The sequence below is a fragment of the Martes martes genome (genome assembly GCF_963455335.1).
Source record: "Martes martes genome assembly, chromosome: 13".
Taxonomy (NCBI): Eukaryota; Metazoa; Chordata; class Mammalia; order Carnivora; family Mustelidae; genus Martes; species Martes martes.
In genome coordinates this window covers 68705384-68732951 of record NC_137901.1, presented here as the reverse complement: position 1 = coordinate 68732951, position 27568 = coordinate 68705384, and the positions used below count along the sequence as shown (strand labels likewise).

Here is a 27568-nt window from a genome sequence, read left to right as displayed (position 1 = left end):
CAGCAATATGCCCCTTGTGCTTAGGGCAATTTTCTGTCACTTTTAACATCATGAGATATCAGAGGGCAAACCATCACTGTGGGGACAAGAGTGCCCTGGCAGACCTGGAGAACAGGTTATGGCCACCAGCTTTACTAGTAACAGCACGAAGTTCAGACTTTTCCCACCTTTAAATCACCAAAAGTGAATTCTTTCCACCAAGATATCCTTTCAAGCAAATAGCAAGCTCCTACACTCAACCGCAAATTTCGTGTAGGATCACAGACTCTTAGAGTAAGATGTAAATAAGCTTAATGGGCATTTACTTCAGTGGGCTTTCATCTAAGTGAAGTCACACAAATTGCATAAGTTTGGGTCTGATGAACATGCCATTAAAAAACAAGTTTCTTGGGGCGCCTGGGTGGCTCAGTGGGTTAAGCCTCTGCCTTTGGCTCGGGTCGTGATCCCGGGCTCCTGGGATCAAGCCCCACATCGGGCTCTCTACTCAGTGGAGAGCCTGCTTCCCCCTCTTTCTCTGCCTGCCTCTCTGCCTGCTTGTGATCTCTCTGTCAAATATATAAATAAAATCTTAAAAAAAAAAACAAAAAACAAGTTTCTCCAAGAGCATAACATGGTTCAAGTGATCAACAGCCATTGTGCATCCTTATTTGATGTCCCCTGTCCAGATAGCTTCAAATATCTGTCAAAAGTGTATACTGACTCTTCATGTGTACAGATAACAGATAATCAGAACTTTTTTCTGTGTCTGTGTTGAGCACAAATAAAGTATCATATCCTGGAACTAAAGCTTTTATAACATATTCAACCCAGGCACCTCAACCACTATGAGAGGAAAAAAAAAGTAAAATACATAAAAACTTAAACACCCGGGGCACCTCGGTGGCTCAGTCATTAAGCATCTGCCTTCAGCTGGCGTCGTCATCCTGGGGTCCTGGGATCCAGTCCCGCATTGGGCTCCCTGCTCGACAGGAAGCCTGCTTCTCCCTCTCCCACTCCCCCAGCTTGTGTTCCTTCTCTCACTGTCTCTCTCTCTGTCCAATGAATAAATAAAATCTTAAAAAAAAACCCAAAAAACCCTCAAACACCCTACAGCTTATATCTAAGCACCAGGAAAAACAAAGAACAAGCATATGTTGGGGGGGCGGGGGGACCAACCACACACTGAATAAAGAGTTTTCAAGGTTAAAATCATCTACATGGAGTATCACATACTCATCTCTATCTTACTCTTAAATAACACTAACATTGTCCATATCCTCTTTGTGCACCAGAGTTGTCGACCTTTGTCCTACAACTGAGTTCAGAACTGAATTCTCTCTTTCACCATTCAGTCTGGCTCTTGCAGCTGTCCCTGCCACTGAGTCTGTTCTGATACTTTCCCCTCCTTCCTTTTTGTCTTTCTTCTCTCCTCCTCAATAACAGAGTGGTTTCCTGATCAAAGCACCAAATTATTAGTTGTAAGCTTTTATGCCTTTTTGACACAACCCTAAGTCAGGAAAGAATTATTTTTTGTTGGTTTCCCTTTGCATGATTGAAGCATTTCAATGACTGAAGTATTTCATGGTTAGAATATTTATTTTTATTTTTTTAAGTGGATCTTTAAAAAAAAATGTTAAGTGCAGTCACATAAGGACAAAGACTGTATAATTCCACTTAGATGAGGTCCCTAGAGTAGACAGATTCATAGACAGAAAGGAGAATGATGGTAGCCAGGGACTGAGGGGAGGGTATAATGGGGAGTTAGCATTTAATGGGTACAGAGTTCCAGCTTAGGAAGATGAAAACAGTTCTGGAGATGGATGGTGTTGATGGTTATAAAACAGTGTGAATGTGCTTAATGCCACTGAACTGTACATGCACAAATAATTAAAATGGTAAATTTTATGTTATGTGCATTTATCACAATTTAAAAAAGGCAAAAAAATTTGACACCAACATTTAAAAATATCCTGCTTCATAAAATAACATATATTTTGTTTTTTCTTTTAACAACAACAAAAACCTATAATGACTTTAAATGCGATTAAAGTCAATGAATTAAACAACTGAATTAAAACCAGCGCAAACTTCTAATTATAAAAATGAGTGCTGTCCTTCTCCTTGAACTGGGAAGTTCACCAAGCAAACTGGACTCTGTTAAATTCATTGGATTCATACAATGTATGCCCTGGAAGCCTTGGTGGCTGAAGCCACTACTTTTCCTGTCGTGATGGATTTTGGTCCAGAGGGAACAGAGAGGAGTGGTAAGTGGTAATCTTTGAGTATTCACTGTGCTACAAACCTGTGGCAGTGCCCAGCTGGGCCTCTTTGCTGGTATGAGATGAAGAACAGCCGAAGGAAAAGAACTTTGTGGAATGCTGCTGAAGGCTATTAGAAATCAATCACAGAACCTTGGGATGGGAAAAGAACAGCTCTCAGGTTGCCTGTCCAAACTAGATCCCCCTCTGCTATATTCCTGACATTCAGTCATTCTGTCTCTTCTTAAACAGCAGGACTTCCCCACACAACCTAACCTATTTCTAAACTGGCCTAGATGTGAAAAAGTACCTTTCCTATTGATTTAAATTCTGTTTCCCTTAAACAAGAAGAGTTTTTTGGGTTGTTTTTACGATTATTATATTAAAAATTTTTTAATGTTTTTAAACAATTCAGAGGTAATTTCCCTCAGATATGTAAAAAAAATTTAAAAAGTTGGCAAAGACTGTTCAAAAAATTTTCTGTAGTCTTCATCCAGCTTTCTTTAATGCTACTATCTTACACATAACCACCATACAGTTACTAAGACCAGTAAACTATTAATATAATATTCACAGAATTTACTCAAATCTTATTAATGGCTTCCCAAGTCCTTTTTCAGGACCTGGATCCAATCCAGGCTCTCATGATACATTTAGTCATCATGTCTCCTTAAGTTCTCCCTTAAACTGAGATAGTTCTTTAGATATTCATCTTTGTGACTTTGACACTTTTGAAAAGAAGTCCCTTGATTTGGGTTTGATGTTTCATCAGTAGATTCTGGTTATGTATTTTGGGGGTAGGAATCTCACAGAAGTGATGCTGGTTCTTGGTGGATTCTCTCAAGAGGAACATGGCTTTGGAAGGGGGTGTTCTCAGTCCTCTGGAGGCGAACTTCCAACACTTGGTTCAGGTGGTGTCTGTTAGGTTTCTCCACTGTGATTATTTTCTCCTTTGTATACCTTGTAATGATTCTGTTACTATAAAATTACTAAGTATCTTATGGGGGAGGTATCTGGAGACAATGTAAATACTTGTTTCTCATTTAAACTTCTAGCCACTAGTTTTAACATCCATTGAGGATTCTTGCTTGAGATGACTATTATTACTGTGATGGTTGCCCAATGGAGATTTATTTCCATGATTCCTTTTATATTTATGAATCAGAATTTTTTTTAAGATTTTATTTATTTATTTGACAGACGGAGATCACAAGTAGGCAGAGAAGCAGGCAGAGAGGAGGAAGCAGGCTCCCTGATGAGCAGAGAGCCCGATGTGGGGCTCGATCCCAGGACCCTGGGATCATGACCTGAGCCGAAGGCAGAGGCTTTAACCCACTGAGCCACCCAGGCGCCCCTAAAATTCTTTAAGAGCTTTCTTTTCCCCAAGTTATTTATTCAATTATTTTATATCAACATGGGCTCATGATACTTGCTTTATTCTCTGGGTTATAATCCATTATCATCATTATTTAAGCTCAAATTGTCCCAGTCTTAGCCACTGGGAGTTCTTTCAAGTTGGCTCCTGGGTCCTTTTGTTATGTCTCCTAATTTTCTAAGCAATTAACCATAAATCGTTCTTAGCTCATCTTGTATTTTCCCCTGTGCCAGCCTCTAAAACATTTCCCCAAAAAGTCCTGGTTCCTTTAATTGGAAAATGTTATTTAGGAACCAAGAACTGGGTGCTCACTGCTGTGAGGTGTCACGAGATCTAGATCCTACCTCACATACCCATACATATAAGTACATTTCTTTATCTATCTATATATATTAAAAACTGATAGCTCCAATTCTAGTTTCACACCATAGGATTCATTGTAGCCCTCAACCCACCCCCATCTATAATTTCATTTTGTTAGTGAGAAACCTGGTTCACTCTCATTATTCACAATATTTACCTATTTGCTCAACCCCAGAACACACATACAGCAGTTCGGGAATTGCTAAGCCTCACCCCTGTGAAAAACAAATTACTAAAATTTGGGGCAACTGGGTGGCTCAGTTGGTTAAGTGTCCGACTCTTGATTTTGTCTCAGGTCATGATCTCAGGTCAGGAGATTGAGCCCCACACTGGGCTCTGCGCTGTGCATGAATGAAGCCTGCTTAAGATTCTCTCTCCCTCTAGCTCTGTCCGCCCTCCCCACACGCCTGCCTGCTTGTTCTCTCGCTCTTAAAAAAAAAAAAAAGAAAAGAAAAGAAAAGAAAAGTTTGGCCTTATTGGATTTAGATTTAAAAGTACAGTTAAAATACTATTTCCCAAAGGTACTGGGGAAATACCCCTCCCTTAATGTGGTTTCATTATTCATTTGTAATATAGTTAAGAGTTATTTGTTAAGAGTTTTTATTCAATTCGGGGTTCCCCTCACACCCAGGTTGTCTAATTAGTTATTTTTCAAGAACAGACTCAAAACTATACAAAAAGATGTACTCAGAGAAGTGTCACTTCCTCTTGTTCCTTCTATCCTATTTCTACACTCTCTACCCTGCTCCCACTGGCTACTTATAAGTAGCCAAACCAATTCATTTCTGCTTTATTCTTCCTACGTGTACATGTGTGTGTTTTATACAAACCAGTAGATACTTGTACATACTCATCTCCCCTTATTTCTTGAATGAAAGAGAGGATACAAACAATTATTTACTTGCCCTTTGCTCTTTTCATTTACCAGTATATCCTAGTTTGCAGAAGAGAGTTAACATAGCAGGCCTGTTATCCTTAGGAAGGCCTGCTTGCAAGGGTGGCCTTGGCTCTTCCGGGAACTTAGATTTTGGGAGAGTTTCCAACATTCCCTAGTGGGAAGAGTGGCTCGGTGCACCCATATGACAATGGGGTTTATGCTGAACACCTGCTTTCCTTCTGGAAGTCTGGAATTTTGGTACGTGACCAGCCCCAGTAAAAACCCTGGGTTCTAAAAAGTTTCCGTGGTAGACATTACACATGTGTTGTCACAGTTCGTTCCTAGAGAAGACTGTGTATGTGTTTGTGTGTGTGTGACTACAGTGGGAGAGGACTCTTGGAAGCTACCACCTGATATCTTCTGGACTTTGTACCATGCTTCCCCTTTGCTGATTGGCTTATATTCTTTGTTATAATTAAACTTAGCTACAAATATGACCATGTACTGAGTCCTGTGAGTTCCAGTGAATACTGAAACCTGGAGGTGGTCTTGGGGAGCCACGATACTTCTGGAAATCCCTCCATATCAGTACACAGAGATCCTCCTTGATTCTTTATTACAGGTGCATAGTGCTCCATGTATAAATGTACCATATACATACTATGTATGGTTTAGTCAAACTTTCTCCTATATGTGGACATTTAGGTTGCTTCTAACATTTTGCAATGCTGCAAATAGTAACTTTGGATATATGTATTTCCATAATTTGGGAGTGTATATTCAGGGTAAATTCCTAGAAATGAGAGTGCTAGGTCAACAGGTCAGAGTATGTGCTTTCTAGTTAGGTGCAGCCAAATGCCTTTTCTGAAAGGTTGTATCAGTATGCATTCCCACCAGCAATGGGTGAGAACACTTTCTCACCGCCTTGCCAACCGGACGTGTTGCCGTAATTTTTCATTTTCTCCAGTCTTACAGGTAAAAAAGTGGTATTTCAACCATTTAAAATTACATTTCTCTAATTATAACTGAGGTTGACCATCTCTTCATGTGTTTAAGAACACACACATGCGCGCACACACACACACACACACACTAATCATCTATTCAAGTCTTTCCTTCATTTCTCTATTGGGTTTTCCATTCCTCAATTTAAGAGTTCTTTATATATTAGTGGGGTGCCTGGTTGGCTTGGTCAATAGAGCATGACTCTTGATTGAACCTCAACTTAAATCTTTAAGGGGCGCCTGGGTGGCTCAGTGGGTTAAAGCCTCTGCCTTCGGGTCAGGTCATGATCTCGGTTCGGGCGGGGTCCTGGGATCGAGCCCCTCAGGCTCTCTGCTCAGTGGGGAGCCTGCTTCCTACTCTCTCTCTCTCTCTCTGCCTGCTTGTGATTTTTGTCCGTCAAATAAATAAAATCTTAAAAAAAAAAAAGAGAGAGTTCTTTATGGGGTGCCTGAGTGGCTCAGTCAGTTAAGCATCTGCCTTTGGCTCAGGTCATGATTCTAGGGCCCTGGGATGGAGCCCTAGAATGGGCTCCCTGCTCAGCAGGGAGCCTGCATATTCTCCTTCTGCCCCTCCTCTTGCTTGTGCACTGTCTCTCTCATATAAAATATTTTTTAAAAAAGAGAGAGTTCTTTATATATTAGAGAGATAAATCCTTATCTGTGATATATACCGCAAAATGTCTTCCTAATTCATCAGTTGTGTTTTGTCTGTTTGTGGTGTTTTGCCAATCTAGCAAAATTCTTATCTTGATGTCAAAGATGTCTGGGCTCTGCAAACCTTCTGAAACAGGAGTCTACTTTTATAAAAGATATGCAGCATTCATTCAGATTTTCAAAGGGTCCTGTGACCAGAGAATGAGCTACCACTGACTTCTACAGAGCCTAACTGTGCCCAACAGAACCACTTCTGCTTGACAGCTTTGCAAATTCTTGAAGGCTTCTCTTGGTTCTTCTTTCATAGGACACATCCAAGTGACTGGCCTTCAGGGGTGTATTTTCAGGTTTTGTCATTAGTGTGAACTCTTTATCATGAATGCGTTTCTGGTTTTCTATTCTCTTCCTACACATGATACATGTGACACCAGGCTCAGCAAGGGGAGAGGACAGGATCCAGTTTGGCCAGTGACCCCAACGCTGACACATTCCTTGCTTTCCCTCTGTCCTTCTCACTCCAGGGGCATCTTGAGCTCATCTGAGTGCTGGGGTGGGAAGAGGGGACTGTTGAGTGTGCTTTTCTAACTATAGACTAACGAACACACAAAAGACTACAATTGCTAGTTCTCAGTCCAGGTAACCCATTTCTGTTAATGGACATTTAAGAGCAAATTGGCTTTTCTTGATGGCTATCCCACAAAGCCAATTCTAATTGAGTAGCTAAAGCCTATAGATCTTTTGTTTTTCCAAAAGTACTTCTGCTTTTTTCTCTTTTTTTTTCCACTTACGCAGTTTTTGGAACAAAGTAAAAAAGTCTCACATTTATATCTATTAAATTTAATTTTGCTTTACACAATTCAAAATAATATTTATCTCTGGTGGAGCTGGGAGGGAGAAAGGGACAATAATTTTCTAGATCTTAGATTGGGAGGCATATATATGTGAGTTTATGTACTGTATTCATTATGTACTTCATAATTTATGTATATGTACTTTTATTTTATACCAAATACTACATGAAAACTTCACCAAATTACAGAAAATTTTCATCTTGTTAGACTGAGACCACCATATCAAGAAGTTAAGAAACTTTCAGATCCTGAATCTGTTAACCTCACTTATATTTTTAAGGGTAGCTAATCATAACATAAAATCAGATACATTACTTAATTGTTGCTATCTAAAGATTCACCTATTCCTAACTACGGTCAATGTATGGGGTCTATTAACAATCAATTTTGCCCTGTAACCTGTGTAAACAAATGACATATCTATAAGGTGGCAAATGGAACTTAGCCCAGAAAGCCCAGGCAGTATGAATTTGTGGGTTTAGGGTGGGGGCTGACAAACTATACCCCACAGGCCAGCACCTGTGTTTATAAAAAAGGTTTACTGTTTTATGCCACACTCATTCATTTATGTATTGTCTATGCCTGCTTTCATGCTATAAGGGCACAGCTGAGTAATTTTGACAGAGACCCTATGGCCTACAAAGTCTAAAATATTTACTACATGGCCCTGTACAGAAAAAAGTTTGTTGAACCCTGGTCTGAGGCACCATCCAGAGAAAGTAAGTTTTCTAGTGTACTTGGCAGGTATCTTCCTTTAGGAGTCTGGGTTCCTCAGGCTATCACAGCTCACTAATCATTAGTTTTACCTACCTGAACCTTATTACTCTAATTTCACACTTACAAAGAGAGATTTGATTTCCCATTGTAGGCTTGCCTATGGGAAGAAGACATACTGACCAGCCAGTGTGACCATTCTACCAAGTTATGATTGCACTTTTCACTGTGAATTAAAGAACTGGCTTTCTGATTTATACTTTAATCTCTCATGAAGTGGATTAGCATGGGTCAGTCCTTTGGAGATGATAATCTCTGATATACTAAAAAATAAAAGTTAAGTGTCTGGACCTGCAAGCTAAGGACTGGCTCCTGAAATATGGAGATTGCTCTAGGGTATCCATCCTATGAAGCCCGACGTGGGTCAACAGAGTTTCTCAGAGAGATTTCTGTGACATGTCCCCCCATCCTATTTGTGATGCTACCAAAACTTAAGGAATGAGTACCCATCATTTCTAAAAACCAGATGCAGAAGTATCACGACTTCCGTAAGACTCAACATTCCACATACGGTAGCTGCTTCAGAGAAGTGACACTTTTTCATTAGATAAGCACTTTCTCTCTTCAAGTGTCTGATGTGACACAAATGTTTTTTAAAAAACATTAAAAGAAAGTTAACATCAAACTCAACTCTTTGGAAATATTTCAAGAGCAAATCATAAGCTATCTGTCAGCATCTGTACTTTACCATGTGAAGTGTTACTCTGGAAAGCTGTCATTCACACTCATCTGAATTGAGATCTCATGTCTTACCTGACTTAAGCTGATCTTTTCTTCAGCAGCTGTGGAATGTTGATGTGGGTCTTCCTTTGCTCCCTCACAGGGGTCTCTTAAAATTTCCGCCTGGTCCCCTTGATCTCTGAAGACCTTTAGCTCCATGCTCTTGGTTTTCTCTTCCCTATCCAAGATCCCAGAAGCCACAGAACCTCCTGCTGTGGAGTCCACCAGCCCACACCGCCCAGGTTCACCCCCATGATCCAAGGTGCCAGAAGTTTCTTCACAACAACTTTCCGCATGAGTCCTCTGCAGCTCCAAGGGCACTGCCCTACTCTGACTTATAAGAGAGCTTGAGGCTCCAGGTTTTACATCTGGAATCACACTTGGCTCAGGGTCAGCATGAAGCTCTTTGGAGACACTCACAGGGAGTTCAGAGTATAATTCCTGTACCACGGCAGACATGGAGGAATCAAGTGGAACTGGCTGAGTCTCTACTCCGGATGACAGCATTAGGGCAGATGGAAGATTATGGAGTCAAGTCTTTTACATCAAACGGTTCACCCTGACACAAATCAAAGGAAGGGATAAAAGTTTAAAAGCTTGCAGGGTAGAAGAAAGCTGTTTCAGCTAAAACTGGCTAAAATAAGGACAAAAAAAATCCACCTAAAATGCTGGCAACATCTGGCACCAAAACATCTTCCTTAAAGACTGTGAATTAGTGGAAAAATAAATAGCTTACACCTTTGATAGACATCTGTCTAATCTCAATTGAAATACAGCCTTATGAACAATTCTCAATTGTGGGTGAGGGAGGGCCAGCAATGTGGATGAGAATAAAACATGTTCTAAGCATCCAAGGATAGAAATGATGTAAGTTAGAAGATAAAGATAATTTTCTACCTGTTTTCAGGGCATGAACCTTGCCTGTTATGTTCATTGCAGGATCCCCACTGCCTGGGAGAAGTGCTTGGCACATAGAAAGTACTCAGGAAATACTTGCTGAATGAACATACACCGAGAAATTCTGAGGAATTTAATATACTGACTTTTCCTCAAGAATAATTCTCTGTAAAGGAAAGTTTATAGACAACAGAATTCCATTCCTTTATTGCTTACCAAACACTTGAGCTGGGTATACCCACACTGGCACAAGACAATACTAAACCAGAACTTTAGCAGAGTCCTCTCTGACTTCCATTCAGCATCTTGAAATTTTCCAAGTGCCTTCACAGACACAACTAATTCGATTCTCACAACCCTGTGAGCAAAGTAGAGCAGCTATCACCATCCCATTATAGATCCTAACATCACATTGAAGAGGTAAAAGTGACCTGCCTAAAATATTACAGGGTTATCTGAGGAGAGATTGGGGGAATACAAGAGGCTTCCACAGTGTTGGGAATGTTTCACCTTTTGCACTGGAGAGTGGAAACAAGAGTTATTTGCTAAATATGTATATTTGTGTAATTCATAAAACTACATTACTAAAGTTACACACACACACACACACACACACACACACACACACACAGAGCTAGGGAATGGTACACTTGGACCTAAGGTTTCCTGATTGGTAACTTTTCCATTTTAGTATATCAAATGTGGGCAATTTCCACAACAAAATTCACTTTGACCTGACCAAGGTGGAAACTGGCTAACCAAGTAAGATACTACATGCTTTCATTTTTGATGCTTTCCCTAATCTAAACAAAGGAAGAGAAAACGTGAGAAATTTCTGGCAACTGAGTTCATAACAAGGACTTACCTGAGGCTATTGATGGCAAATCCCTTTGGCCAAAATGCACAGAGGAAAGGATATTTCAGAAAGCCAGCAGATTTCTACTCCTACCACTTTCTAACATCCATCTCTTCCCAAAATAAACATATTACATACAAGCAAAATCCACTGCTGGCTACCAAACTGTTTTGACTACTAAGTTGTCTCACCTTCTCTCTCTCAATTGACCACATTCAGATCTCTGAGCAGGAGGGACTCTCCAATACACCATGTAAATCTTTACAACTCAATTTCCTTGGACACTGTCTCTATTCCTGCCCTGATTTTCTGGGGGAGCCCACACATGTCACTTATATAAAAGACACTTTGCTCTGCCTCCTGGTCAAGAAGCACCTACTCCCTGAATATTCCTGGATTTACAATCTTTCCTCCTTCCACAGAAGATCCCATCCATTGACCTGAGCTATCAAGACTGAAGCTGGGGGGTGAGTTGGGACCAAAGACAGGTCCTTTCATTTTGGACCATTCTGCCTTTCTGGTTTTCCAACCTGTGGTGGATAAATTTACTTACTCACGTTCCTGTGCTTTCATCCACTGGGTGTCCTTGATGTTTTGAAGGACTTCTCCCCAAAAGTAAAAGTATGTAACATGACACTACTAATTTAAATACTAGAAATTATAGGAAATCAGACTGCTGATCCATTAATTAAGTTCAGAGAACACAAGAGGGCTGATGAAAAAAATGAATCAAAAAAAACCAGCAAGGAGAGATAAACTGTTGTGTCCAGGAGTATGGTGAGAATCAAATGAGACACTTTAATAAATGGTGCTGACAGAAACATATTCTTTTTGGAGCTACAATCTTCCCCTTTCTCCTCTAGCTCCTGGATATTTTTAGAGGCACTTTAGATTTTAGGCCGCTGAGAGAGGGGGGGTGGGTTAACGGCTAAAGTAGAATTGTTATTGGATGCCAAAAAAGGGAGGAGGTGCTCAATTTTCATTTGGCTCAGTTTCCCTTTCCCAACAACAGATACAATCCAGTTTTTGGTTATCACACCATACACAGACCAGAAGAGTAAGTGCAGGAAAGGATACTGTAGAAGAGCAGATTTGTTGTTGGAGATCAGCTCCCTGGGTCTCTTGCCCCCATGTGCTCAAGAGCTCCTCTTCCTTACCGCCACTAAGGTGTGAGTGTTCCCAAAAGTTTAATCCTTGATATGCCTCTCATTCCAGGCTTCACTTTTTTGATGCCCTCACCTTTTTTGCAGCCTTTCTGCTATGTGGATGACTCAAAACTTTTCCCTTAAGAACAGGTAACCATATGAGCCAAAAGTTCCCCTCCTAGGTACGCATGCACAAAAACTAGTATACAAATGTTCACAGCAGCACTATTTACAATAGCCAGAAAGTGGAAACAGCTTATATGTCCATCAACTGATTAATGGATAAGCAATGTGGTACACCCATACAATGGAATATCACTTGGCTGTGAGAAGGAAGTAAATACTGATTTGTGATACAATATGGATGAACCTTGAAGACATTATAGTAAATAAAATACACCAGTCAAAAAGAATCATATAAGATCTCATATATATAAAATATCCAGAATCAGCAAATCTGTGGAGTTGGAAAGTGAATTAACGGTTCCTTAGTGAGGGCTCAAAAAACTGGGAGTGACTGCTAATAGTTTTTTGGGGGGGCATTAAAATGTTCTAAAATTGATTGTGGTGATGGTGACACAACTCTGTGACTATGCTAAAAACCACTAAATTGTACAGTTTAAGTTGCTGAATTGTATGATATGCAAATTGTATCTGAAAGCTGATTTAAAACAAAAACAAAAACACCTATCCCCAGCTCCCATGTTTTCTCAAATTCCTGACCTATGTTTCACTTACAAGGATGATATCTCTCCCAAACTTAACATTTGAAGATAGAACCCACTCAACCCAATAAATAATTGGGTCTCACTACATACAAACAACAACCAGAAATGAAGGTAAGTAAGATGTTCTCAGTAAACTTACATACTTATTTTTTAACCCATTGCCTCTCTGAGTAACAATACCCCCACTATTCTAGAGCTCAGACTTGAACCCCAGACACAACTATATCTGACCTTCTGCCTGTTGTTCCATTAGCACTTGTAGGCCACAAACTCAACTCCCATGGTGTCTCTAACAAATCCCACTCCTTTCCATCCCCATGGTCCTAATTCAAGATTTGTTTCAAATACAGGACCATACACAAATACACATTTACTAACAGATCTGTATCATGAAGAGGCAATATTGATAATCACATAGAATGGTTCAAAATAGGGCGCCTGGGTGGCTCAGCGGGTTAAAGCCTCTGCCTTCGGCTCAGGTCATGATCCCAGGGTCCTGGGATCGAGCCCCACATCAGGCTCTCTGCTCGGCAAGGAGCCTGCTTCCTCCTCTCTCTCTCTGCCTGCCTCTCTGCCTACTTGTGATCTCTGTCTGTCAAATAAATAAATAAAATCTTAAAAAAAAAAAAAAGAATGGTTCAAAATATTCATCAAGGAAAACAGAGCTGTTATGTTTTTTGTACATGCATCTATGCTATAAACTGGCATTGGCCAAAACAGAACTTTAAAGCGTTGGTCCCTCCCAAATAACCTCCAATTTACAAAAGCCAAACACCACAAAGCTACCACCTCTTGAATCTTCTGTTTGGAAAAGGTACAGTTCTAAGAATTTTCAATCTGTAAATCACCTAAGCACATTGGCTGTTGAAGCAAAACAGACTTCTCTCCTTTTCTCCTTGCCCCATCCTGGGTCCTCGAGTTTCTGAGCAGTATCTGCAGTTGAGTCACCCAGGACAGGGGAGTGTCTCAGCTGGAACCCTCAGAGTTGAAGTATTATTTAGATGTAAGCCTAGAGTAGCAGATTAAAATTATTCTCAGCTCACTACCTTGCACCATCAAATACTGGTAATGCCACAGACTGCAGGAACAGAACAAAATTTTAAGAAGACATTAAAATTCTTTAAAACTAAATTTCTAAACACACCGGAACAATTAAAAATGATGGTGTAGAGAAACAACTCTACAAAGGAGGCTGCCTGGGATAGTTGATCAAACTAAACATCAAAACTCTTTTATTTTGGTAAAATATACACATAAGAAAACTGTCTGAAAGAATATAATCCAAATATTAACAGTATTACCCTAGGTAAGAAGATCACCAACAATTTATATATTGTACTTTTTTCTTTTAACAGTAAGTATGTATTACTTCTGTTAAAACATTTTAAACATTGTTTCCCAAGATCCAAACAGGAATAAAGAATAACTGGTAAGTGGGACGCCTGGGTGGCTCAGTTGTTAAGCATCTGCCGTCGGCTCAGGTCATGATCCCAGGGTCTTGGGATCGAGTCCCGCATTGGGCTCTCTGCTCTGTGGGAAGCCTGCTTCTCCCTCTCCAACTCCCCCTGCTGTGTCTTTCTCCCTCTCAAATAAATAAATTTAAAAAATATATTCTATTATTTTTTTAAACATTTTTAAAAATTTTATTTATTTATTTGATAGACAGAGATCACAAACAGGCAGAGAGGTGAGCAGAGAGAGAGGGAGGGAAGCAGGCTCTCCACATGATGCCAGGACCCTCGGATCATGACCTGAGCCGAAGGCAGAGGCTTTAATCCACTGAGCCACCCAGGCACCCCCCAAAAAAATATTTTAAAAAAAGAATAACTGGTAAGTGTATTATCCCTTTATTTTTAATCAGTATCTTTCCAAATGTCAGCTCTCTGTCTCAACCACAAAAGTTTTTACATTAAAGCATTAAGTAAACTTGAAGAGAAAACAGTGAGTTACACATGCTCATAAAATGAAGGCAGGGATTTATGGCTTAATCCTTACTAATGACTTTTTTTTTTTTTAAAGATTATTTATTTATTTATTTGACAGACAGATCACAAGTAGGCAGAGAGGCAGGCAGAGAGAGAGGAGGAAGCAGGCTCCCCGCTGAACCTAGAGCCCAATGTGGGGCTCGATCCCAGGACGCCGGGATCATGACCCGAGCCGAAGGCAGAGGTTTAAACCACTGAGCCACCCAGGCGCCCCCTTACTAATGACTTATAACCAACCTACTGGGTTAGCACACTGGGTAATTATCTAGTTTGAGGTATAAGCAAAAAATAAATAATAGATTCACAAACTCTTACCAGCTGCTACTGGCTTGTCATCTTTACCATGACACAAATGAGAATTAGACTGCTTAGGGAATGGACTTAGCCCTGAAAAAAGACCCATATTTATAGGGAGTACGCAGTGAAGTTATCCCAATAAAGGAAAAAATTCTTTTGAATTGAGAACAATCATCTCAAAACCTTCCATGTCAACTGCAACAGCAATGCTGGGAAGCAGTCTAGTTGCTGGTTTCCAAACTGGGAGATCAGGGTCCCTATCCTGCTGCCTGTATGGTCTTGAATGTGTCACTTTTCTTCTTTGTTTTTCACATGTAAAATGAACAAGTTAAACAAAGTAACCTCAAAGGGTCCTGCCACCTCTAAGAATTCCGTGACTCTAAATGATAACTTTTCTATTTCTCTTTGTTTCTCAAAGTACATCTATAGATATCAATAATGGTGATAGAATTCCAACTAAGCCCCACTGCGGCACTCAGGGTTTACACACAGAAAGCTTTTTCTTAGTGGCAACGTTAATTCCTATTCTACCGAATAACAAAAACATGAAAAAAAGAAAATAAACTACCAGTGAAAGATTAACACTGCAGCTCTCAATCTCATTAGAATACATTTTATAATATAAAAATCTGACAAAGTGGCCCGTTCAGTTTAGTAGTTCAAACACTCCCTAAAACAAAAGTTCTGGGAGTACAAAGTTTATAGCAGTAAGTAAAACATAGAAAAAAGAATCAAACAAAGAAAAAAGCGGAACAGAAAACCATGTGCCCAATAATCCCCAGTCTGAAGGTCTCCCCTCCCTTTAATTCCAACGCAAAAGGGCTGCTCAAAACGAGAACAGTTAACACTGGGTGCTGCCACACTTATGTCAAGGGACAATACTCACAATATCGATCAGGCCCTCAGAAGTTCACAACACTCCTTTCACCTTGAGAAAGGGGCTTTCTTTTCCAAGATTCGGACACTGTAGCCAATGCCTCCATGAGGGCATTCGTAGAAGGGGCCTCTTCTTGAGGGACAGAGAAAGAAGAATCTTTTAACAAGATCTCTAGACAAACAGAAAGTAAGGTAGGGAAGTCTGTATACTAAACAGGGCCCAGCTCTTCAACATGGGAGTGTGCAGGAAATCTCAAAAGCATCAAGCACTGTTTCCCTTTTCCTTCCTTTATTAGCATGCAGAAAAAGGATCCCTCTGTCTCCACATGGGGAGTGAAACAGCGAAAATGTTCCTGATTTCTGACAAAGGCTTTCTGCATAAAATATTTTCGTTTCTTTTTCAAAGGATGAGGAGAAGGAAACCATCTGTGCCACTCTAAATACACTGCAGGAAAGACTCCTCCTCTCAAAGGTAGAGTCTTATTTTCCTTGGGAGAGAAAGAGAAAAGAAGTTGGAACTCCCTCTTTGAGGAGGGGGAGGTGTGTAGATAGCAGGAAGCTTTTTAATCACTACAGCAGGTAGGGGGAGTGGGTGAGGACATCTCTAACCAGTCAGGAAGTGATAGCTTCTGTGGACAAAGGGAAAGCTGGCTTTTAGTATCAGTCCTCCCTCCCTCTTGGAGTACAGACCTGTTTCCAAAAACAAAGTCTTTTCTCTTGATTATTCTGAGGCCCTCTTTGTTAATCTGGGGAGCATGGAAGAATCTAAAGGAAGTAGAAATGCCTCTTTCTCCACCCCAGGATGGGGAAAAGTCTCCTTTCCAGTGAGAAAGGATGGACTGAACACCTGTGATGTGGGGGTGGGGATGGGAGGCGGCATGCATGGAAAAATCTGGGTCTCTATGGAAGATACTAGTTTTCTTTCTTTAAAAACAACAATAGCAGTAGCAGCAAATTTAGTAACAATGACAGCAACAGTCTACCAAAAGCTTACTATGTCCTAAGCACTTACACAAATTCTCCCTTAGCCCTGAAGACAATGCTTTCTACAGAGAGGACCCAAATTAGAGATGGGCTAATTGAGACTCAGAAAGGTTAAACAACTAACCAAGGTCACGAAGATGGAAAATGGGAGACAGATTTGAAACTACCACATTCCAGACGCCATGCTCTTAACTGTGCAAGGGAAAGGAGCTCATTGCACACCAAGAGACTTGCGGGAAGAGAAGCGAGACTCCCTCTGGGGACGTGCTTGGGGGAGGGGGGAAGAGACTGACTTCTAATACCACAAAGTAAATTCAGGGTCTTCCTCTCTATATCTAGGGATAAATGTGAAAAATAAAAGAAAGAAGGTAAGTCTCTCTTTTACAGGGAAGGAAGACACCCCCCTCCCCAACACTTTTAGGCAAGTTGAATCTCGCTCTTCATCGAGAGCGCTGACCAAATCGGGGGAAAGGTCTTGTTGAGGGGTTATCTACTACCGCTCCTGTTGAAGTAAGTTTAGAATCGCCCTCTCGCACCCCGGGAGCGGGTGTCGCATGGCTGACAAACGCACAGGAGCTGGGGAAGAGCGTACGCCCACAACAAGGGGCGTCGCCCTCCTCGAGAAGTTGGGGGTCCCCCGCCGTATCGAGGTTGAAGAGGAATATCTCTCCCCCGTTGGAGCCATGACTCGGAGAAGCCGTTTCCCCCTCGCGACCCGGGGCCTGGTCTCCTCCCTCTCCCCGGGTCGTTCCGCCGCCCGCAGAGCAGCCTCCGTTCCCGTCGACACCCCAAGAGGGAGGGGAGCCCGGGCTCCCCCTCAGCCTGCAACGCCCGGTGGAGGGTCCCCTCGGGATGGAGTGGGGCGGGGCGGCTGCGCCCGAAGCCTTCCCGCCCCCGGCCTCTTACCCTGAGGCCTGCTCCAAGGCCCGCGCTCGACCCGCCAGGCCGGCCTTTGCAGCCGCAGCCGCGCCGCCGCCAAAGCTACCTGAGCCTACCGAGCCGAGAGAGCCCGGGGGCGCTCCAGCCGCCACCGCCTCCTCGTCTCTATGGTTTTCTTCCTCCTTACCTCCCCCACCCCGCACTTCCTCATCCGGGACCCGAGCCAGCCATGCGGGCTCACCCAAGTCCCGCCCCCGCATGGCGCGCGCGCAATCCTAGGGGCGGCTCTTCCCGCGTCCAGTCTCGGCCCTGGGCCGGCCCCAGCAGCCTTCTGCCCCGCCCCTGCGGCCAGGATTCTTAAAGGGGAAGGCACCTTTTGCCTCAGCTCCTATTGAACCCTAGGGCCTATTGTCTCCCCTGCTGCTACCCCGGCCTAGTCCACTGTTTTCCTGGCCCGAATGGCTGCAATTCTAGGGGACTCTCACTGGCAGCCCATGAGATCTTTTTATAACTCGAATCAGTGTGTTAGGTCATGTCAGTCCCCTGCTCCTTCTAATCACATTGAACACTAAATCTAAAGGGCACCTCTGCCTCCAGTCCTGCAGGGCATCTTGTTTTAATTTCTTCAAGGCTTAAAGACTGGTTGAAATTAAAGAACTGGTTGCAACTGTTTATTGATTCATTCATCATCTGTCCCTTCCCATGCTTGTTCATCATTCTATGGTCAGCGCCTAGCATGGTATCAGGCACAAGTAAATATTCAACAGATATTTGAAGGAAGAAAGATGGTTTATTCAAAAGGGAATCAAAGGGGTGCCTGGGTGGCTCAGTTGATAAAGTGTCCAACTCTTGATTTTGGCTCAGGTCATGATCTCAGGGTCATGAGATCAAGCTGGTGTTGAGCTCCATATGGGGCTCTGTGCTTGGTGGGGAATCTGCTTAAGATTCTCTCCCTCTCCCTCTGCCCATTCCTCCTGCTTGCACACACTCTCTCTCAGATAAATAAACAAATCCTGGGACACCTGGGTGGCTCAGTCGGTTAAGTGTCTGCCTTTGGCTGAGGTTGTGATCCCAAAGTCCTGGGCTCCAGTCCTGCTCTGGGCTCTCTGCTAAGTGGGGGGCCTGCTTCTCCCTCTGCCTGTTCTGTCTACTGCTTCCCCTTCTGGTGCTCTCTCTGACAAATAAATAAATAAAATCTTAAAAAAAAAAAGGTTAAAGATAAATAAATAAACAAATCTTAAGAAAAAGTAGGGAGGATTCAGGAAGTTCAGAGAATGGAGTCAACTTGATCCAAATCACACAGCCTTATATTAAACACAGAAATCTGTTGCTTTTTGGAACTTAATAACCTGGCTGCCTATAGAACTAGAGATTTGGAGGTATGGGAGATTTTAATTGTCTTTTTTCTGATCAGGATATCTTTGAGCCAGTCAACATGTGGACCATTTTGGCCAAGATAGTGGTTTTCCCATTTTTGGTCAGCTCTGGAGATAGATAAACCCAAATGTCAGCTCTGTTATTTTACAGCCTGTGAGTGCAAAGATCATCTGTATATATGTACAATTCATACATAGGCTACTACAAAAGGTATTGTGATGATTTTTTTAAAAGATTTTATTTATTTATTTGACAGAGAGAGAGATCACAAGTAAGCAGAGAGGTGGGCAGAAAGAGAGGGGGGAAGCAGGCTCCCCGCTGAGCAGAGAGCCGGATTCGGGGCTTGATCCCAGGACCTTGAGATCATGACCTGAGCCGAAGGCAGAGGCTTAACCACTGAGCCACCCAGGCGTCCCGGTATTGTGGTGATTTAACTAAAAATTCACTTTAAAACATGGCTGCCTTTATACAGTATCCACATTGTCCAGTACTTTCTCAGGCAACTACTTGCCTATAGAAGGGGAATCTGAGAAATCCAGTATTACTGGTTTGTCTTTTTGCCTCAGGATCTAGCATGACTGCCCAGCATCACTATTGATCCTGTCTTTATTTTATTTTAAAAGAGTGAGTTATTTATTTATTTAAGGGGAAGAGGGGCAAAGGGAGAGGGACAGAGAATCCTCAAGCAGACTCCCTGCTGAGTGTGGAGCCTGACACAAGGCTCAATCCCACAACCCTGAGATCATGACCTGAGCCAAAGTCTAGAGTTGGATGCCCAACTGACTGAGCCATCCAGGTGCCCTGACCTTGTCTTTATTTTAAAATGTGATATTTTGGGGGCTCCTGGGTGGCTCAGTCGGTTAAGTGTCTGCCTTCAGCTTGGGTCATGGTCCCAGGGTCCTGGGATCAAGCCATACATCAGGCTCTCTGCTCAGCAGAGGGCCTGTTTCTCTCTCTCCCTCTGCTGCTCTCCCTGCTTGTCCTCTCTCTCTCTCTCTCTGTCAAATAAACACACACACACACACACACACACACACCCTTTAAAATGTGATATTTTGGAGGCACCTGGGTGGCTCAGTTGGTTAAGCATCTGTCTCTGGCTCAGGTTATGAACCCAAGGTTCTGGGATCTAGCCCCACATTGGGCTCCCTGCTCAGCCAGGGGCCAGCTTCTCTCTCTGCCCCTCTTCCTCACTCGTGCTCTCTCTCTCTCTCTGAAATAAATAAATAAATCATTTAAAAAATGTGATATTTTGGGGTGCCTGGGTGGCTCCATCAGTTCAGTGGCTGCCTTCAGCTCAGGTCATGATCCCAGGGTCCTAGGATTGAGCCCTGCATCGGGCTCCTTGCTCAGTGGAGAGCCTACTTCTTCCTCTCTCTCTACCTGCCACTCTGTCTACTTGTGTTTTCTCTCTCTGTCAAATAAATAAATAAAATCTTTTTAAAAATGTGATATTTTGTTAACAGTGGGTTTTTGTATTAATTTTTATTTTAAAAAATTATATTAAATATTATTTAGCTTGTTCCCTGATATTTTTTGACATCTCCTTAACATTTTGTGCCCTAAGATAAGTGTCTCACTAGCCTTACCCAACTCTGCTCCTAGCTCTCTATTAGGCACAAAGAAGTCCAAAGGAAGGAGCATATATATCATTTAATCCCCTGAAAGTTGAGGAAAGCCAGTTTCCTAATCAATTCCATGCTTGCCAATAATACTTTGCATTTATATATAGCACTTTAAATTATTTTAATTTGAAAGACTTAATATAACATGCTGATCATTGCATTTGGTCCTCAAATACCTTGCAAACAAGGAAATACAGGTACTTCTTAACTCCATCTTGCAAGGAAGAAAATTGAGAAAAGAGAATTTGGTATAAAGCCACACTGCCCAAAACAGGCTATTGTGCAGGTGGTTGTAGCACAGTGATCTGAGAATCAAGAATCCCCTAGACTAGATTCCTAGTCCAGGAACTAACTGCTCCAGCCATTCCTAACCTTGATCAGGTTTGTCAATTTTTTAAAAGCTCAAAACCTATTTAGTTTTTTTTTTCTTTTTAAAAAGATTTTATTTATTTATTTGACACAGCAAGAGAGAACGAGTAGGCAGAGCGGCAGGCAGAGGGAGAGGGAGAAGCAGACTCCTCACTGAGCAGAGCAGAGTCTGGATCCCCGTACTCTGGGATCATGATCTGGATGGAAGGCAGGTACTTAACTAACTGAGCCACCCAGGCACCCCCGTTAAGATTTTGTTTGTTTGTTTGTTTTACAAGTTTTTGCCAAATTAAAAAGTGAAATATTTGCAGTTCTAAGATATGACACCAATTATAGACATCTCTCAGGAGATGGAATCAAATTTCAACGAGGGCCAGTGAGAGAGAATCCCATTAGTCCCTCTGGAATGAAAGACTTCCCACCAGCCACTGCTACTAACAAAACAGTCAGGGGGATCTGAATGCGTCCGCTGAATTAGCAACATTAAAGTCTTTTATAGTTAACATTTTATCCCTGAAGTTTTTGCAACTGTTGCAGTTGATTACATGTTTTTACTTATATAAAAAATCACAATTATTTTATAGTTTTAACTTCTGAATCCTAAAGCAAAAGTATAGATACTGAAAAGAAACTCCTCTCTTCACACCCCCCCCCCCCCCGCGCCTTCTCCCACTCAGGTCTCCTTTGTGCCACGCGACGTTTTTATCTTTAAACATTCAGAAAATTTCCCAAACCGTTGTCAGTTAAATGGAACTGGCAACTTGTCAGAAGTCCTTGGCGAGTTTCTGGAACAGCCCACACAGCTCTAATTTTCTTCTGGAGAACAGAAAGATGTCCTGAAAGGGTCTTAGGCTGAGCTCCTCGGTATGTGAGGAGGATGCTCGTTAGAAGCTCGCCTTCAGAGCCAAGCTGGACTCGACTGGGTCAGGATCCATCCTTGCTTCCTTCTGAGGAGTTTCGTGTCCCCTGCCTGTTTACCTATATGTGAAATACAATGTACCTGCCACTTAATAGGGAAGTGACCATTTCATAAGGATGTCTGTGAGAGGGTAGCTATTAACCAGGGAGGCACGCAATTCATTTGGGGTTTCAAGGGATTTGAAAAGTACACCCCAAAGTGAATGCTTTTCAGCAGAATCCGTCGCTCTATCGCAAGACCTGAGCCCTTTGCATTTTACAAAATTTCTCCCAGAAACTATTTTGCGCTTCTCAGTAGCCCCGTGAGGCTAAGCGAGGGTCCGCAACACCGTTTACAGATCCGAGGAGACTCGTCTGAGTTTGCTCTGTTGAGCGGGGGGGTCACTAAATCGGAAACGAAGCTCTTGGGCATGGATCTATGTGAGACTGTCTGGAAGGAAAACAACTTCCTTTCCATGGCCGGCTACCGCCGGGCCTGCGAGCGGAAAACACAGCAAGCAGCCAGAGCTAGAAGCCACACGCAACGCCCCGCCCCCGGCGGGAGCCCCGGATGGGGAAGTGGCGCGGACACCGAGATGAGGCGGAGGCCGGGCCAGAGCGGCCCGGGGCGTGTGGGCGGGAAGGGGGCGGGGCTCCGGGGCGGAGCCACCAGAGCTGCGCGGGTTCTCAGGTGAGCACACTGTGGCCGGGGCGGGCCGACAGGAACCTTGAGCTTGGGCACGGAAGCCACAAGGGCTGTGGGGGCGTAGGCGGGGCGTCCAGAGGAGGCGCGGGGGACCGTGGGAGGGTCCGGCCCTCGGAGTCCTGGCTTGAAGAGGGAAGGGGCTCCGGAGCTGCGGGTGAGTGGGGCTGCTCGCCGGGCCCGGGTTTGTGGCGTATGAGGGAGGGGGTGGTGGCCCAGGTTCGAGTCCTGACCCCACTCCCCATGCTGCTGTGTGATCTTAGACAAGTCTCCGAGCCTCTCTGAGCTTTAGTGGCCGCAGCTGTGAAATGAGAGTGGGGAGGAGGAGTCGCAGAGAGTTTGTACAAATGGACATTCAGGGAACGAAGCCCTGCCTTCCTCCTGTTTATCCTCTCCTTGCCCAGGACACTGACCTGCGAAACGTGAATGGCGGGAGTATCTCAGTGACCTTGGGCAAGTCCCTTGCTCTGGCCCACCCTTTCTTCATCCACAAAATGAGTGCGCTAACCTGTTTCAAGATCTCTTTAGTATTTGGGTGTTTTTGCTTTAGATAGAGACAAGGTAGTGAGTGCCCAATTGACTACAAGTTTTCCATTTAGGGGGTGATAGAATATCTTCTTGGAGGTTGGAATAGACCCTGGGCCAAATTTCCTTTAGTTTCCAGATTCTCTGTTTTGCCCTCTAACCCTCCTTGTAATTGGAGGAGTGATTTCATCCAAGGGTTGGTGCTACCTCTTCTCTGAACAATACCAGTGTATTCAATGGCCTAAAATCAAAGAGCAGTTGCAAAGAAAAGTCTGACATTCTAGCCTTTTTGTGTTTCAGTGGCAGAGAGGCAAGATGACTTCTCTCCCCCAAGCTTGGAACAGCTGAAGGAATAACAACAGTACAAGATGAGAACAACAAAGGTCTACAAACTTGTCATCCACAAGAAGGGCTTTGGGGGCAGTGGTCAGTATTGATTGGTCTTTGGGGGTTGTGTAAGTTGGCTGAGGTTCTTGGTGTGTCCAGTGCCTTGAAAATGACACACTGACTCACATGACCATAGAGGCTAGAGGCAACTTAACTGAGTGAAACAGCAAGTATGAAATAGTTGCAGGGAGGGCAGTAGCACCAGAGAGCACAGGCCCCTGCTAAAAGCATTTGTATTCTGACTTTTAAGGAACATGGTGAATGTTGCCAGTCTACTACCCTTCATTTATTTGTATTTTATTATTTATTTATTTAAATTTTAAAAGATTAATTATTTATTTGACAGGAAGAGAGAGAACAAGCAGAGGGAGCTGGAGGGGGAGAAGCAGGCTTCCTGTCGATCAGGGAGCCGATGTGGGGCTTGATCCCAGGACCCTGAGATCATGACCTGAGCCAAAGGCAGATGCTGAGTCGACTGAGCCACCCAGGCACCCCTATTTGTATTTTATGTTACGTATTTATTGCATATATCTTATAAAATTCTAGTATGCACTGGTTTGGCAGATAAAAGAAACTTACATTATATGAGAGCAGTAGTAGACACACATTAGACAGGTCTGATCAAAGCATGAAACTTTGCCTGGCTGAGAGGCATAGTGAGGAGGGGCAGGACAAAGCATATTGTTCTGTACTAAACCAGATTTTTCAGCTCTTCCTCTAACATTCCCTGTGACCTCAGGCAAGCCCCTAGTTTACCTTATCTACAACTTCAAGCACATTAGAACAGTTTCTCTGTTTTTCTTAGCACATTGTGTCTATTAATCTGCAGAATAGGATGGCGATTAGTAATATGATTTTTTTTCTTTACGTAAAGAAATAATTTTCCTTTTTGTCCTAACAATCTTATTTGCTTCAGAAATTGGAATTAACAACACAATGAGTCTTTTTAAAAATGTATTTTACTATGCATTTGCTCTTGTCTATGTGTAAGCCTCCTAAGGGCAAGGACTCCCCAAAAAGGAAAACACTAGTTTGGATATCATAAAGTATGTGAGGATTGAGTAAGATGATATATGGAAGGTATTTAGTAGAGGATCAGACTCAGTGCCACTCAGTAAATGTAACCATTATAATTACCAGGGCAAGGATATAGCAGGCATTGCTATATTTAAAACACAATTTTTGCTAAAGTGCAGAGTCTGTTGTTAATACTAGATTTTGTATTCGGTTGATGCTGCCTGAGCACTTGTGGGTAGAATTGAGTAGAAAACAGAAACAACTTTTGACAAAGAATAAGAAGATGTAGTATATACAGTGTATATATAATGTATATGTGTCTACTTTTTCACGTGTATAAGAGATGTTATACCCTGTCTCCTGCAGGACTATAAATAAAAACACATCAAATGAAATTAGGTGCATATCTGTGCTAAACGTAAAGGTTATGAATATGACAAGGTCTTTTGTCCCTAAGGAGCTTTTAGCTTGATGAGACAGATATGCAAAAAGGAAATGGTAAAATGAAACAGTGGAATTAGTGCTCAGGGAGTTTAATTCAGAATATGGAAGTTAGGGGAAGGCATCACGGATTTGGTGGATTTGGCATAAAACTATCAATGGAAGCAATGCACCAAATAAAATTTGGTATTAATCCAACGCTTTGCTTTCCTAGGCTGAATTTTTGTGGAGTCTGATTATATTTGAAATTTAGATATACGTATTTGTCATGGTTTTAGCATAATTAAAGGCTGTAGCTTTTCCTTAACAACAACAACAAAATCACTCCCTCTTTATGATTGAGTTTGTTATATATGAAAGAATTCTTTCCACTCCCAGTGAGTGTGAAGGTGGGGGTAGATAAACATGTGAAACATATGTCCTCCCTATATTTTAAGAGTTTCATTGGACCCTAATGTGAACTAGTATCCAAAATTTTTCCCTGATTAAGTGCTGCTTTCCAAAGTGTAGGGTATTTTACTTGGCTTGTGGGATTTTGTCTTGTTTTGTTTTATGACATATGGGAGGTGGTGGGCTTTAGGCAGAAGGAATCCTGGGCTAAGGGTGCCTGGGTGGCTCAGTTGTTAAGTGTCTGCCTTAGGCTCAGGGGATGGGGCCCTGCATCAGGCTTCCTGCTCAGCGAGAGGTCTGCTTCTTCCTCTCCCACTCTCCCTGCTTGGGTTCCCTCTCTTGCTGTGTCTCTCTCTGTCAAATAAATAAAATCTTAAAAAAAAAAAAGAGAGAGAGAGAGAGAGAGAGAGAATGAATCCTGGGCTAGTAATCAGTCTTGGCTGTGCTGTTATTAGCTGTTTACCTTTAGGCAGGTCACGTTATCCCCTAGGTCATTTCTTCACTTCTGTTAGATCCAAAGATTTATTGTGAGGATCACATTAAAGACAGTATTTTTGGAAATTCTTTGAACACTATATAAATATCAGGGATTGTGCTGCATTTGTGGGATCAGGCTGTTTTGTTCCTGGTATAGGCCAGGTATGTGATAATTCAAGGAAGTAAAGTGTTAATCCCAGAGGTTTAAGTTCTGGAGAGTAAGGGCTTCTTTTTCCCAGTGGGGTGGTAATAGAAAGAGCACGGGCTCTGAGGACAAAGGCTCCGCACACTGTCCAACTCAGCTACTCACTAGTTTTATGTCTCTCTGTGAATCCTTTAGTTCACCTGAATTGTAATTTAAAATGGAACCTTGGGGTGCCTGGGTGGCTCAGTGGGTTGAAGCCTCTGCCTTCGGCTCGGGTCGTGATCTCAGGGTCCTGGGATCGAGCCCTGCATTGGGCTCTCTGCTCAGCGGGGAGCCTGCTTCCCCCTCTCTCTCTGCCTGCCTCTCTGCCTACTTGTGATATCTGTCAAATAAATAAATTTAAAAAAAATCTTAAAACAAAAATAAAATGGAACCTCATCTTCGAGATGGGGTAGTGATACTAACCAATGAGGTCACGAGGACCTAACATGAGAATGTATACCACAGCTTGTCGCCCAAGTTAGTCCGTTTTCTACTTGAGATTGCTGACTTGTCTTTCAGATGATGAGCTAGTCATGAACCCTAAAGTGTTTCCTCACATCAAGCTTGGAGACATTGTGGAGATTGCTCACCCCAATGATGAATACAGGTAAACATCTCATTAGGATCAAGGGGACTAACTGGGCAGCCTGCTGTTTCCGAATATTTTGCTTAAGGGGCTTACAAGGCAGGACAGCTCTTAGCCTTTACATGAAACTGTTCCTGCCCTCTGGGATTTGATAAAGCAATAATCTTTTAAAAAGTAGTCTATTCTTTCTGATTTTAAAGTCAGGATGACAACTCTGTGAAAAATTGTGTAGCATTTAGCTGTTTCCTGGAGGGCAAGTGCAGAGTTTCTTTGTTTCTAAGAGAACTTCTCCCCCTTGTTGCGCTGTCAGGTTACAATATATCCAGAGGGATCTGTTTGCCTTTTGTAGGGGGTGAAGAAAGCTGGTTAATTACAGCTTACAACATCCCATCTCTTTGTTGCTTTCTCCCCCAGCCCTCTGCTTTTGCAAGTCAAGTCACTTAAAGAAGATTTGCAGAAAGGTAAGAATTTCATCTCTCTTCTCTAAGGTTTTTATTTTTACACTTAGAAACTGTTCCAGAAACTCTAAGGAACGTGTCTCTTCATAATCTCAGGGAATGAGGGCATACTACTTCTTTCCTTGTCAAAATGTGTGCCCCTAAAAAAATTGTCAGATTTCAAAACTGCCAAGGAATCTCGTTTGTCAGCATCCTGAGGGCACTGAAGAAACTGTCTTTATTGTCAGGAGGAAAGTTAATCTGACTAGGTAAAGCTTTATTCTTAACTCAAAAAAAAAAAAAATTTGGCAAAGCATGCTTTCCAAAATATTGTATTTTTTCATGAGATGTTTGGTAAGTGCCTACTCTAGGTGAGAGAAGATAACCTATCACAAATGGAGGACAGTATACTGGGAGCTTTTTGTCTTATTTATTTATTTACATTTTATTTTATTTTTTCAGTGTTCCAAGATTCATTGTTTATGCACCACATCCAGTGCTCCATGCAATACATGCCCTCCTTAATACCCACCATCAGGCTCACCCAATCCCCCACCCTCCTCCCCTCCAAAACTCTGTTTGTTTCTCAGAGTCCACAATCTCTCATGGTTCATCTCCCCTTCTGATTTCCCCCAACTCACTTCTCTC

General features: G+C 42.4%; 2 protein-coding genes across 7 annotated transcripts in view; one reads left to right on the top strand and one right to left on the bottom strand.

The window, feature by feature from the left end:
- The window catches only part of PRR14L (proline rich 14 like), a 56690-nt gene extending 38968 nt beyond the window's left edge, over positions 1-17722 (bottom strand). Inside the window, exons 1-3 of the mRNA XM_080821386.1 lie at positions 17530-17722; positions 15650-15772; positions 8889-9414 (exon numbers count right to left, since the gene is read on the bottom strand). Of these exons, the coding sequence (XP_080677512.1) occupies positions 8889-9362 (474 nt within the window). The 5' untranslated portion in view covers positions 9363-9414; positions 15650-15772; positions 17530-17722. The remainder of the gene's footprint in view (positions 1-8888; positions 9415-15649; positions 15773-17529) is intronic.
- Positions 17723-22483: 4761 nt separating this feature from the next.
- The window catches only part of DEPDC5 (DEP domain containing 5, GATOR1 subcomplex subunit), a 132634-nt gene continuing 127549 nt past the window's right edge, over positions 22484-27568 (top strand). For all 6 annotated transcript variants that reach the window (XR_013967833.1, XM_080821115.1, XM_080821114.1 and 3 more), the window contains exons 1-4: positions 22484-22630; positions 23299-23424; positions 26417-26504; positions 26898-26944. Coding sequence is in view for 5 of the 6 variants with exons in the window: in XM_080821115.1 (XP_080677241.1) it covers positions 23367-23424; positions 26417-26504; positions 26898-26944 (193 nt within the window). In the remaining variant the exon portion in view is untranslated. The remainder of the gene's footprint in view (positions 22631-23298; positions 23425-26416; positions 26505-26897; positions 26945-27568) is intronic.